Raw genomic sequence first — 14,447 nt, 5'->3', positions numbered from 1 at the left:
GAATTTATTTTCATATTAAGCAATTATAATTGAATATGCTATATTCTATTACAATTAGCATACAGTATTCCAACTGTGAATTACGATTTTGATTATTTAAAAAATGTTGTGCGTTCCACTTAATTATGAATAAAAATACGTTATTGTAACGTTCTAATTATATCGGCTCCCCCCGCCCTTTACAGAGTAACAATTATTATAAAATATCTATTTATAATAAAAAAAATAGCCAGATATTTAAATTCAATTTAGTGTTTCAAAAAATTGAAATTATTTTAATCCCTTTTTTCCATCTTTTACAGTCTTTGAATTTTTTATTGCTTAATACTCTTTTATTAAATATTGCGGATTTGATGAAAAGGAATAGGTTTTGATCTTTTTCTTTTATTATACTTTGAATACAAAACTTTTGTTCGGAAAATTTTTTATTTACACTTTTATAAATACATACATACATACATTTATAACTCGGACATTCGTGCTCGCAAAATCCCGCCACGTAGGGCTCAATATTTATTGCTTATTTTGCCCGTCGAACATGTATTTAATTAATATCTAGTCACTTTTTTTCTCATCTTACAATAAATTATGTATATCAGCCCGAACTGCGTTCAGAAATGACAAAAAAATATATTTAATTACAGTGCAACTCTTTAATAGCCCCCCCCCTTCTATATCCCTTTCGAGAATTGAGGCCGCGCCGCATATAGGTGTAACAGGAGGTGCACGGGGTGCGCGGGATATGCGGCTGTCACTCAGACAAGCACTCAAGCATAAACAAACAAAAGCGGAGCGGGCTATAATGAGTTAGTTCCCACCCACCGTCAGCCCCAAATTTAACACTATAGAAGAGTTTCACTGTACTTTGAATGATCAATTTCTTCTTATTTTGAGTTTACCGCATTTACCCATTTACAATACATGACCTGTAAATGACGGGTAACTGACGGTCAGAATGCTTTCGCTATTATTTTTATTAATAGTACCAGAGAAATCTAAAGCATCTTTGTATTGATAAGGATGTATATTTTCTCGATAGGAACCACCAACTGAGGTAGTGACATCGTTAAACCAGAAACCCGACGCCTCCGGAAGTGGAGGATCGTCGTCCTCCTCGTCTTCACTAGTTCCAACTATTGAAGAGGATAACACGGCGGTTCAATTGAGGGCGCGGACGGTTGAGAGGCTTTGGAGTCTGACCGAAGATCTAAACGTCCTTTATAAGGAGAACTGGACTCGATTGGCTGCGCGAGAAGTCCTTGAGTTTCAGGAGAGCCTGGCACGTGACTTGAGAAGACCTCTTTCCTCTTCGGTCTACGAATCCGTCAAACCACCCGGGCCCCGACGTCGAGATACACACGAGGGGCAATCGCACTTGCGGAGATGGACCTTCAGCAGCAGCCTTCTTTACTCACTCACCCTTATCACCACGATTGGTGAGTCAGCACTTTCAGAACTTTCTCCAAGTCGTTTCATCTAATCTGGTCTGTCTGTAACACAAGGTGCATTAATATTCCCCAAATTCTATTTTTCCTGATATTAATTTTATATTAAATCATTCGACCGAAAAGCAATTTGGTATCATTTTTATTTATCGTAATTGCTTATCTACCTTCTTTGTAATTTTCCGAGATCCATAGTCATAATTTTTATATTTCCAAATTAAGATTTGCCATAATTTTTATTTTAGGGGTCGCATTTAAATTACTCCACGGATTATAGGCCATCTCTAAGACCCCTCCTACCTCCTGTAACAAACTTTAACATTATATTTCTATCCCCCCCCCCTATTCCTTCACTGAAAAATGGTTAGTTGAGTCAACTATTAAGTTTTTAACACATAGTACTGTTGTTTTTTAGCTGGGACAACCATTTACTTAGTTGCTGGTGCTAACTGAATAGTCACTGTAACTAATAGAATAGTTGTATCTTATTAACAAAATAGTTGGCTGAACTAACCATTCTTTTAGTGTGTACATTACTTTTATTTTTCAGAAATATTTTGCTAGTTATCGCTAGTAGAATTGGACTGGGTTTTCGAGGACTTCTTTTTGAAAAGTCCCTGATTTTTCCTTGAATAATTTTTCATTTCCCTTGATTATAAATGTTCAGATATCAATATTCTAATCTTTTAACATTTTTAAAATTTAATCTTTTATAAACGAAATAAAACAGTATTTCAGAAGCACCATTTAAATTTAAGTATTTAATTCTCTTTCTTTTTAGCAACAAAAATGTATATTCTACTATAAAAGACGACTTTCTAATAAAATACTTGAATTTTCAACAAAATAAATACATTTTGAACCGAATGTTTGAATTTTGTACTCAAAAAATAAAATTCCCATCAATTTAGTTTCATAGCTTATGTCTTAATAATAAAGATAAAATTTATACAGAAAACAAGAGTGTTAAAACCATAAAAAGAAATTGTTTTTAAAAGTAAAGATTTTTCATTAAAGGAAGAAATAAACGCTTCTCTAAATTGTTGAACCCTCAAGCCAAAAGACGACTTTTCTCCAGAAAAATTACAAATAAAAATATGACTTTTCAACAATAAATTAATTTTCCACGAAACAAATACACTTTTGCACAACAAAAATGAAATTTCAAATCAAGGAAATTATTTTCTTCCAAAAAAAAATAATTTTCATTTAAAAAAGATCAGCCTTAAGAAAATGGAAAAGTGGCATATTTAGTTAAGAAATTAAATTTAACAAAAAATCTTTTTTAATCAATAAACTTTCAAACAAACATAAGAATTTTCTACTAAAAATATAAATCTGAAAATAAAATTTTCTTAACAAAGTGATTCAAGGAAATTGTTCAAACAAAATAGTTGGATACTGAAGCAAAGAAGAAGAATATGTAACACATTTTCAACACAGAAATTTAATTTGTACTAAAACTGATAACTTGTTAAATTAAAAATATAAATTCAAATAAAGCTGCATTTTCATCCAAAAAGGATTCCACTTAAATTTTCAAGATCATAATCTGAATTTGTAAATAAAAAATAATTTTCTGCAAAAAATTGAATTTTAATTACAAAAAGACGAATTTTTTCGTCCAAAAAAATGACTTTCGAAAAAATAGTTGAATTCTCTATCAAACAGTTGCATTTTTATCCAAAAAATATGAAATGACTTAAAACCGATGCATTTTTATTTAAAAAAAAAGATTTTTTTAAATTGAATTTTCATCTAAAAAATTATCCAGTCCACTTTTCAAGATCTAAATGAAAATTTTGTATCAAAAAGTAAGCTTCTATGAAAAAAATTGAATTTTCACTTCAAATAGACGGATTTTTTCAACTAAAAGTTGAATTTTCATCCATAAAAGATTCCAGTTTACTTTTTAAGATGAAAATCTAAATTTTCAAACAAAAAACAAGTTTCTACAAAAAAAATGGACTTTTCACTCTAAAAAGACGGATTTTTTCATCCAAAAACAATGAATTTTTTTAAAATAGTTGAATTCTTTAACAAATAGTTGCATTTTTATCAAAAAAATATGAAATGTCTCTTAAATACGATGCATTTTTTTTCACTGGTTAAAAAATAGTTGAATTTTCCCCCAAAATATCCTAGTTTACTTTTTAAGATCAAATTCTGAAATTTCGAACAAAAAATAAGTTTCGACGAAAAAATTGATTTTTCAATCCAAAAAGACGGATTTTTTCAACATGAAGGGATGAATTTTTATCAAAATAGTTTAGTTCTCTACCAAATAGTTTGATTTTATCCAAAAATATGAAATTTCTCTTAAAACAGATGATTTTTTGTTTAAAATTGTTTTAAAAATAGTTTAATTTTCATCTAAACAAGATTCCAGGTGACTTTTCATGATCAAAATATGAATTTTTAAACAAAAAAATAAGTTTCTACGAAATAATTGATTTTTCAAAAGAAAGTGTGACTTTTTAACAAAACTGTTTAATTTTTAACCAAAAAATTGCATTTTCGTCCCATAAAAATGAAAAATCTTCTGACACAGGTGAATTTTTGTAAACAAAAAGACAAATTTTCAAAAAAGAGTAGAATTTTCATCACAAAAAATGTCAATAGACCTTTCAACACAAAAATATGATTTAAAAAAAAGTGGATGTTCTCGGAAATAGATAAATTTTTAGCGAAAAATTTGCATTTTTTTTCAAGAAAAAAGCAATATTTCTACTTAAAGTTGTGAACTTTCAAATCAAAGACAAATTTTCAGCAAAAATAGTCTTCATCGAAAAAAGATTTCAGTTGGCTTATCAAAAACAAAATATGAATTTTAAACAGAAGGCTAATGTTGTACGAAAAGGGCTGAATTTTTAACCCACCAAGACGAATTTTTTACAAAATATTTAAATTAGAAAACCAAAAGGTAACTTTAAAAAAAAATTGTTAAATTTTCAACCAACTTATAAATTTCATCACGAAAAAGATAATCTTTACGAGAAATTTTTTGCGAATTTGAAAAAATTACGTAAATGAGTAACGGACCTCGTACCACCTACCGTAACAAATCGTAACAAAATGTCAAAATGTTATCAAAACTACATATTACACACATTTCATTGTTGTTGAAATGACGATGCACATTCCGATCGTTGATACAAATTTTGCGAAATTATTCGGCAAATCTGAACGCCGGACATAATTAAGAAATATAGAAATGATGAAAAATGACAATTCGAAGAAATAAAAATGAAAACGAAAAATAATTCGAAAAAATAAAAATTAAGTAAATTGGCAATTTGAATTCATAAAAATCATAGCAAATTGATGTTTGGTCGAATGATTTTAGCTCAAATAAATGTAAGGGGAAATAGATTTGAGGAATATTGATGCGCTTCGAACACCAACACCAATTTCATTTTCAATATAAATTCCCAATACCATCCACAACTTCTACTTCAATAACCAATATCAATATTTGGATCCTGTTATTTACGAGTAATTAAATTTTAATTCAATTAGAGATACTCACTTCAATGTCACCACTTCACTAAGGAAAAACATTTACGGCAATAAAATAATTTTGTTACGCACTTTTTGTTTGTTTTGCAAACATTTCTATGTAATTACAAAAATTATATTGTGAATACTGAAAAAGTGGTTGACGTAACAAAACTATTTGTCTCAAGTAACATTTCTTTTCAAGTACCTTTTGCAGCGTGCATAGGCTTTCCCTTTTTCCTCTGATTTTTCCCTTCTTTTCAAGTTTCCCTTTTTTCCCTATTCTTGAAAAACTTTCCTTTTTCCCATTTCCTCTTTACAAATACAATTTTTCATTTGACATCTAAAAAATTATTCTATTTAAAACTTGAATAGGTCGAAATTCAAAGAAGAAATACAAGATTTTAAACAGATCTTAATGATCTTTTTTTTTGAAAACAAATTTCATAAGTTTTAAATTTAAACAATTTTCAAAAACTTCCAAAAACCAGGTTTTAACAGTTCGGTAAATTTAAGCGCAGTTTCCATTTATGTTGAGTATTAATTGTTTATATATTAATTGCATATAATATTTAAATAATTTAAGAAATTATCAAATTATGAAAAACTTCTTTCTCTTTGTTAAGTAAAGAAACCTAAAGTTTTCCTGAAAACCAAAATAAAACAAGAATATGGTCATTTTATTTAAAATTTCTTAAATTAAAGTGATTTCTTATTTTAAATTATTATGTCCGTAAGAATTTAATTTAATAATGTTTTTAATTAAGTCTTTTAGTTTCAATTCAAATGTCTTAAACTTTTTAAGTGGATAATGTTTCTAGACCTTAGTTAATTTCAAATAATAAGCCTTTGAAGTTAAACAATTTTGATTTTGTAATATTATACCATTTTTAAGCATTTTAGATAAAGTAATTTCTGAAATTAAATTTTAAATTTGTCAAATATAAACAATTTTTTGAATGATTTAACTCATGTCAAAAACTTTTAGAACTCAAAGTATTTGGAACTTTTCTGCAAATTGAGAATACATGATATTAAAACAAATTTTTTGAATAAATTTTAAAATAATTATGTTTTTTAATAATAGAAAATAAGCACTGAAAGACTCTCTTTTCATTTTTGTATTAATTCAGATTACCAATTTCTGAAATATGAATTTTACTTGTGAATTTTAAAAATATTAATATTTTTTTAAATTGTTTAACTCATTAAAAAAATTTTATACTTATAATATTTTCAAATAAGGTACTATGGATTTTTAAAAAGCCTTTGCCTTGAACATGAAAAAATATGAATTCAAAAGACTTTAAAAAATTTAAAGAGAACTTTAGAAAATAAAATATATTTTATTTTAAGTGATATCAAGAACATACACAAATTTCTAAGCATTTTAAAGATTTGACATAATTTTAAAAGATTACCAGAAATTTAAAGAAATTTCGTCCAAAAAATTTGAAAATTTCTATTATTAAAAAATGTGTTATAAAATGTTTTGAAATGCTTTACGATTTTAATATTAAAAAATTAAAATCCAGGGATTTTATTTTATTTTGTATATATTAATTGAAAATAATAATTTATGAATTATCAAGTGTACATTTAGATTTTTTAAACATAAACAATTTTTTAATTATTTAAATCATTTCATAAATTTATAGTACTCTGAATATTTTAAAAATTAACCTTTTTAATTTAATTTTTTCTAATTTGATTAATGTAAGATATATTTTGTTCAATTTAAGAAATTTTAACGAATTTCTAGAGAAATTTAGGAAATAAAGTAAATATAATTTCCAGGTATATGCAGAACATTTACAAATTTTAAAGGATTTTAAGTTATTTCAGAAGATTTCAAAGAATTTTAAGAGATTTTAAGAGACATTTAATTTTCAAAAGATTTCTTCATGTTTTCATAGATGTTCACGATTTTCAAGCATTTGAAGGTATTTTAGGGTATTTTAACGAATTTTGAGATAATTTGGGGAAATGAAATAAGTTTTATTTCCAAATTTCTAAGGATTTCAACAATTCTCAGAATTGGCAGAAGATAATCAAATTTCAAAGGATTTTAAATATTTGAAGTAATTTTAGAAGAATCAACCGAATTTCGGAAAATTTCGTTTAAAAAATGTAATTCCGAGAATTGAAAAAAATTTTTAATAGATTTTAAAACACTCTATGTCTTCATTTTAGATAATAATTGTTGGAAAATAATTTTTTGCTTGGATGACAAAAAAAATTCTTTAGGAAAATTAAACATTTTTTCGTTAAAGAATGATCTCAAAACATAATTTAAAATATTGTTTTATAATCTCTCTTCAATATCCGCTATTTCAAGAATATGCATACGTAGGATTTCATCTGCAATAACTTCTTATGGAAAAAATTTTGATTTTAAAAATAAATAAAAAAAAAACCCATTTCTATAGTGTAAGACATGAGAATCGCAACTATTTAAGGAGTAATTTTTTGAATTTATGTTTTTAGTGATTTCAAAATTCATTAATTTTTAGAAATAAATAAATTTTGCTATAATTTCTTGTAATTTGTTATTCGTGAAGTTTAATAACAGTGATAAAAATTCTTGTATATGTTCTCGTTTAAAAACAAATTCGAATTCTCGTTTACTGCGCTTTAGAATTTTCATGCTACCATGCGAGTAATATTTTGAAACAATTTTTTTCTTCTATAACACTTAAGATTTATATATCAATAAATAAAACGTATTTTTTAGGAGCACAACAATCTTTTAAGTCTAAATGTATTATTTTTAAAAGTTGAAAACTAAAGAAAAAATCGAACTAGATACTCAATATCTATATTCAAAAATAACATAAAAATTCAGACATTATTTCTTTACCAAAAAGAATCAAATTATAGAGTTTTCAAAATTCGTAAATTTAAACTTCTAATAGACTCCTTGGCCACTATTACATTTAATTATTTAAATCGTTATTGTGAGGCATAATTCAACTATTTTTCGTTCAAGCTGAAACTCTTTAAAAATATGTAGAATAATCCGGAGAATTAAAATTAGATGCAAAATAGAGATTACCAGGAACTCATTAAACGGTTCTTGAAAAACGCAGGTTTTACGATACCAATAAACGATTTTCAATCAATCGCTTCACCTATTTCATTGAGGCTGAAACAGTGCATTACAATTTTCCTTCATATAGCCGGATTTACATTTTTGTAATTAAAATTTACAGATTACATCACATAAGCTAAATTACACTTTGTACTCAATCTACATTTTATTTTCGAAACCAAATGCATTTTATGATGGATTTAAGAAAAAAATTGTAATTCGTATCGATACATTAAAGACCATTATTAACGACACTAAAAAATGTGATTGATGCATTTTTAACTAAATAGATGAATTCCAAGCCAAAAAGACGAATTTTTTAGAAGGTAGTTTATATTTTAATACAAAAAACGAATTTTCGATTAGAAGTTAATTTTCAGCCAAGAGCGATACATTTTTAAACAAAAAGATTTTCTTTCAAACCTTGAATTTAAAAAAATGAATACTTTACAAATTAGTCAAATTAGTCGACCCTTTAGCCAAATAACTGAATTATTAACACACAAACATGAATCTTCAGCCAAAAAAATTAATTTTATACCAGAATGTGTAATCTTTTGACCAAAAAACTTATTTTCATCTAAGAAGTTGAGTTCAAATCGAAGAAAAATAATAGAGTACGGTTTAATTTTCAAACCAAAAAGTTAAATTTTTTATAGAAAGTTCATTTTTATCCAAGAGAGAGGAAGTTTTTAAATAAAAAAGATCAATTTTCTATCATAGAAGATAAATTTTTAATTGAAAAGAAGGTATTTTTAACAAAATAGTTGAATTTCCAATAAAATAAAGATTTCTTTGACAAAATTATTAAAATTTTAACAAACTAATTAAATCTTCAACAATATAGTTACACTTTTCACTACATAATTCGTTTTCACCCTACAAAATGAATTTTTAACAAAGAAGATTAATTTTTTACCGAAATACAAGTTTTAAAGAAAATACGTGAATTCTCAGTCAAATTGTTAAATTCAAAGCCAAAAAGACGAATTTTTTACAATACAGCTGAAATTTTTAATAAAAAATTCAATTTTATAGAAGAGATGAATGTTAAACAAAAAGATTACTTTTATACTATGAACGGTCAATTTTGAATTCAAAAGGATGAATTTTGAACAAAATATTTTAATTTTAAACGAAAAAATATGATTTTCACAAAATGGCTGAATTTTTAACAAAATGATTAAACTTTCAACAACATCGTAGAGCTTTTTTCAAATGGATGAATTTTTAAGCTGACACGACAAAGTTTCAGCCAAAAAAGATTATCTTCTATCAAGGAGATTAAATTTCTATCAAAAGAATAATTTTTAACAAAGCACATACATTTTCAAAAAAAGAATTCAATTTAAAGCTGAAAAGAAAAATTGAATGGACGACAGTTAAATTTTTAATCCAAAAAGATGAGTTTTCAATCAGAAATATTCAAATTTTTGATTCAACGAAATAAAAAATGTTAGAAAACAGTTGACTTTTAAACAAGAAAATCAAAAATTTTGAACAAAAAATAATTCTTTAATAAAGAACGATGCATTTTCAACAAAACAGTTACATTTTGAACTGACCAAGATATATTTTCACCTAAAAATAAAATTGTTAAATTTTCAGTTTAAAAAACTAATATTCAACAAAAGTACGAAATCATAATGAGTTGAAATCAGCCAAAGAAAAATGAATTTTGTACAAAATAGTTGAGTTTTTAACTTATGATGGAACAATTTTCAATTAAAACCAAAAGGCACATTTTCAGATAAAGAAAATTATTTTTCATAAAAAAGACGAATTCCTTAGAAAATAGGAAATTTTCAAATAAATATTTTTAACTCTAAACACATGGCATAATTTTCTACCGAATTAATTGAATTTCAAGAAAAATATGTATTTTAAACAAAAGAATTAACTTTTGACAAAAAAATTCAATCTTCTACTAAATCGTTGAATTTATAACTGACAAGAAACTATTTTTATGCGAAAACAAAAGTATTGTTAATCCTGAAAATATTAATTTTTAACAAAATATATATTTTCAACTGCCTACTTCAATCCTGACTCGATATAGATTTATTTTTGGCAAACTAGTTGCTTTATTAACCAAACAGAATACGTTTTTAAACAAGAAGTATTTTCTGCCAAAAAATACAAACTTTTAACAAAGTATGTAAATTTTCGGCCAATAGGATTAATTGTCTACAAAAAAAAAACATTTTTTTATTAAAATATATAAATTTTCTACCAGAAAATATATATTTTAAATTAAGAGTATCAAATTGAATTAAAAAAGATAATACTTAAATTTTTTATGAAGAAAATCAACTCTTATCAACAAAAAAACGTATTCTTGGCAACATAGTTAAAGAGTCAACCAATGAGATGAATTTAAAAAAAAAATAGATTTTAAAAAATTGATTTTTTTTCAACTAAGAAGTTAAATTTAAAAAAATGCATATCAACTAAACACAGGAATTTCAATAAAACTCTCTGATTTTCGACTAAAAATATAAATTTTTAACAGAAAATGGAGTAATAGAACTTTTAGTTGAAAATTAAATTTTCAGCTAGAATGAAACGAATTCTTATTAAAATAATTGAGTTTTCCACCAAGTATTATAATTTTTAACCAAACAAAATGAATATCAAAAGAAAAATTCAATGGTATATTTTTCAACGAAAAAAAGTTAACTTTGAACCAGGAATAGTTGCATTTACTTATTCGCTTCTATTAACTCAGTTCATGTATAAGCAAAGAAAGAATGGGATTTTTTAAAAACAGGTATATAATAAAAATTCTTTAGAAAAGGAGTAAACCCTTTATGCACGATCCGTAATCTATTAAGTTCACCCTTTAACGATCAAGGCAAGAACTCATTAAATTCAAATTCTACAAAAAAATCAGGAATAGTAGTGATTTTGTGAACGATTTTTACAACGAATTTTATTTTTTATTGTTATCATTTTGTCTGTTTCTATTGAGTATACGATAAATTATAACTACCAAACGAAATGTGGAATAATCAACTTTGTTCTAATCCACGTACAATAAACTCGCACTTATTCCAAGGGTGACTTATTGCAATGGTCACTTATTTCAAGTTTCTTTCTCTCAGATATTCCAATTAGAGAAGCCTTTTTAAACTCCCATCACTATCCATGTACAGCTGAACTCCACATTGGGAAAAAAATGAATTTTTTGTTTCAATATAATATACAGTCCACAAATCTTAAATGATTTGGACCCAAAAATTTGGAAAAAAGCATATAAGGTTTATAAGAGAGTTGTCGAGCCCGATTCTTGAATTCGGCTCTCAAGTTTTTTCTAAATGAACAAATATGACAAAAAATACTATTTTTTTGATTTGACGTTCTCAATGCTCATCAATAACATTACAATTGTTGATATCTTTTAAGTTTCATCAAGTATTATTAGTTAAAGATAATCCAACATTATATAATTAACAGACCAAAATTTATAAACAAATTATTTGGCGAAAGAATGTTTTTTACGATTTTCCATAATTTCAGGTTTTTTAGATTATATTGCAAAAAATTTTGATCAAAACAATATAATTGTAATGACATTTCTTCTTGAGATTATTATTGTTAATAATATAAATAAAATCATTCAAAAAAGGCATTAATCGGGCATATTTCCATAGAAACATTCGTTCTTTTTCAATATTATTTTTATGAGTTAGGAACTTTGGGCTAATTTTAAAAAACTTTATAATTTGTTGATTAATTTGAGGATCTTTTAAAATAAATGCATCATTCGGGCATTTTTTGAAAAAAGTCAGTTTTTTGCAATTCCAATTTTTTTCGTTTTTTTTTTCATTTGGAAACTTCATGGCAATTTCAGCAACATTAATACCTAGTTGATAAAATGTATGATTTTTCAAAACAAATTTAATAAAAAATTGTATCGATAAGGCATTAATACAATTATTAGAGTTCTAAAAATTTAGGTTTAGTACGTTAAGAATACATTTACAACCAAATTAAATTTAGAACATTTTCAAAGTTTGAAATTTTTTTCGTCTCCAAATTTTAGAAGTTTTTGTCAAAGTTTCTTATAGGTTGGTAGAAGAGTTGCAAATTACGCAAATAAAATTTTTAATTTCGGCAAAAATTAATAAAGTTAAGTACGTTTGAAAGTTTTGAAAACGTTCAGAAAAATAGAAAAAAAATATTTTTTCAGAGATAAGGAAATTTTATTAAAATTCCTTACTAGATATGAAATATATTTAAAAACTATTACAGTTACATTTTTTGATTAGACAAAAATTCAAAAAGTTAGAGCTTTTTCAATATTTGAAAAAAAATTTTTTATAAGTTTCCGAAATTTTTGCGAAATTTTCTGGTATAAGAAAAAAACTAGCGAATTATCCTAATTATATTTTTGAATTCGATCAAACTTCAAAAAGTTATATGCTTTTTAACCCCTTTGAAATTTTCAAAAAAAGACAAACATTTTTGTAATAGTTTACGAAATATCAATCCAAATTTCTACTATATATAAAATATATGTATGTCGAAACTATTTTTATGCCATTTTTCAATATTACACAAAGGTTTCAAAAGTTGAATCATTTTCAAAAATATGCAATTTTGGTCTTTAAGAGATCAGTATGTTTAAAGCCTTGTTTTTAGTAGATTTGAACAAGATTTACAAATTATCTTCATGGAATTTTTCAATTGGGCACAAAATATCGAGCGCTAAATGTGAGCTTCGTAATGAGAATGTAATCGTCAAAGCCGTAGGTGCTTTGAGAATCTTCTTTAAAATTTTTTTTTCTAAATGTTTGTTACAATTTATAGCTATAATTCCTGAGAAGTTTAAATCACAGTTTACGATTTAAATTATAATATTGATGATATTTGAAAAAATGTAATAATAAGAACGCATATAACGGGTATATTTTTTAATTAGGAACTTTATAATAATTTTAGAAAAAATTCTTAATTCCTTGATAAATTTTATGACTATTTAAAACAATTTTATTCAACAAATGCATTATTGGAGCATCTGTTGACCAAAGATTTTTTTTATGTCAGTATTTTAATTGCAACTTCATGATAATTTCAGAAAAATTCATAATTTTTTGATAAATTATATATATTTAAAATAAATTTAAAAAAGCGTATTGTCCTGAAGCTGCAGCCTTATTAAAAGAATAAAAGTAATGAGTTTGCAGGCTAATGCCCAAACAATGCACATAGTTATTCAATTTGTTTAAAACATTTCAGAACTTATTAACTAAGTATATGTGTGTGTTTGAGTATGAGAATTTGTTTGTTAAATCCGTTAAAAAAAATTCGTAACATTTATCAAAAAATAATAGAAACGCTTTTTTTTCAACAAATGCCTTATATATGCACTTCTTTTTTATACTTATTTACAAATATCCTAAAGTGTATCAAATATTTATCTATGTTGCTGAAATTGTCATAAAGTTCTCAACTAAAAGAACTGGATTTGCGAAAAACGAATTTTTCTCCCTACTAATGCCCGACTAATGTACTTGTTTATTAAATTTGTTTAATGAATGATAAGATTAATAAACCAAATACGCATTTTTTCTAAATTATCATAAATTTCCTAATTAAAAAAATTACATCGAAAAAAAATGTCTTTAAAAAATGTGTAATTAATACATTTGATTAATATATTTGTTTATAAAATTAACAATAATAATCGCAAGAAGAAAGTTCTTCATGTTTATATTGTTTTCATCCAAAATTCTTGTAATATATATCAAAAAAACATAAAATTATAGAAAGTCGTACAAAAACATTCTTTCAACAAATAATTTATTTATAAATTTGTTTTTTGTTCTTTATATAATGTAAAAATATATTGATCTAATACTACTCCATAAAACTTAGGCAATTTCAATCATTTTTATGCTATTGACAAGCACTGGGAACGTCAAATAGAAAAAATGGCAATTTTTTGCGTCATATTTGTTTATTTACAAAAAAATTAAAAGCGCATTTAAAAAATCAGGCTGGAAATCTTTCTTAAAAACCTTATCAACTTTTTATTGAATTTTCCTTGTCGAAATCGGTCAATATTTGCGGGCTGTACATTTTTTTGAACGAAAAAAGTCATTTTTTCCCCACCGTGCGCTCATGTCCGTGGCTGACTAATTAAGACGATGACTGAACAGCGGAATGCAGTTTCTTGCAAGGACGCATACATACTTACGGCGTGCACGTCGATATAAGGGAGGGGCAGCCAATAAACGTCGCTTGGAAAACTCACCCCCACGACTCGCGATAGAAGTGGGGGCCCCTGCAGAGTTTGAATAACCGAAAGTTTACCTTTCTCGGACCTTGGAATTAGTGAGAGTTTAATGTATTTATTTTGCAGACTTTCATCGAAATGTCAGAAATAGTCACAAGAGGGGGGGGGGGGG

The 14,447-nt window shown here is 25.7% G+C and overlaps 1 protein-coding gene across 1 annotated transcript in view; it reads left to right on the top strand.

Annotated features, from left to right (window-relative positions):
* The window catches only part of LOC117177261 (potassium channel subfamily K member 18-like), a 193,638-nt gene that overhangs the window by 142,719 nt on the left and 36,472 nt on the right, over window positions 1-14,447 (top strand). Inside the window, exon 3 of the mRNA XM_033367845.1 lies at window positions 1,040-1,436. Coding sequence (XP_033223736.1) covers window positions 1,040-1,436 — 397 coding nt within the window. The remainder of the gene's footprint in view (window positions 1-1,039; window positions 1,437-14,447) is intronic.

The sequence above is a fragment of the Belonocnema kinseyi genome, chromosome 7, assembly GCF_010883055.1.
Source record: "Belonocnema kinseyi isolate 2016_QV_RU_SX_M_011 chromosome 7, B_treatae_v1, whole genome shotgun sequence".
Lineage (NCBI taxonomy): Eukaryota > Metazoa > Arthropoda > Insecta > Hymenoptera > Cynipidae > Belonocnema > Belonocnema kinseyi.
The sequence above is the reverse complement of the archived record's forward strand: the minus strand, read 5'-3'. Positions and strand labels throughout refer to the sequence as shown.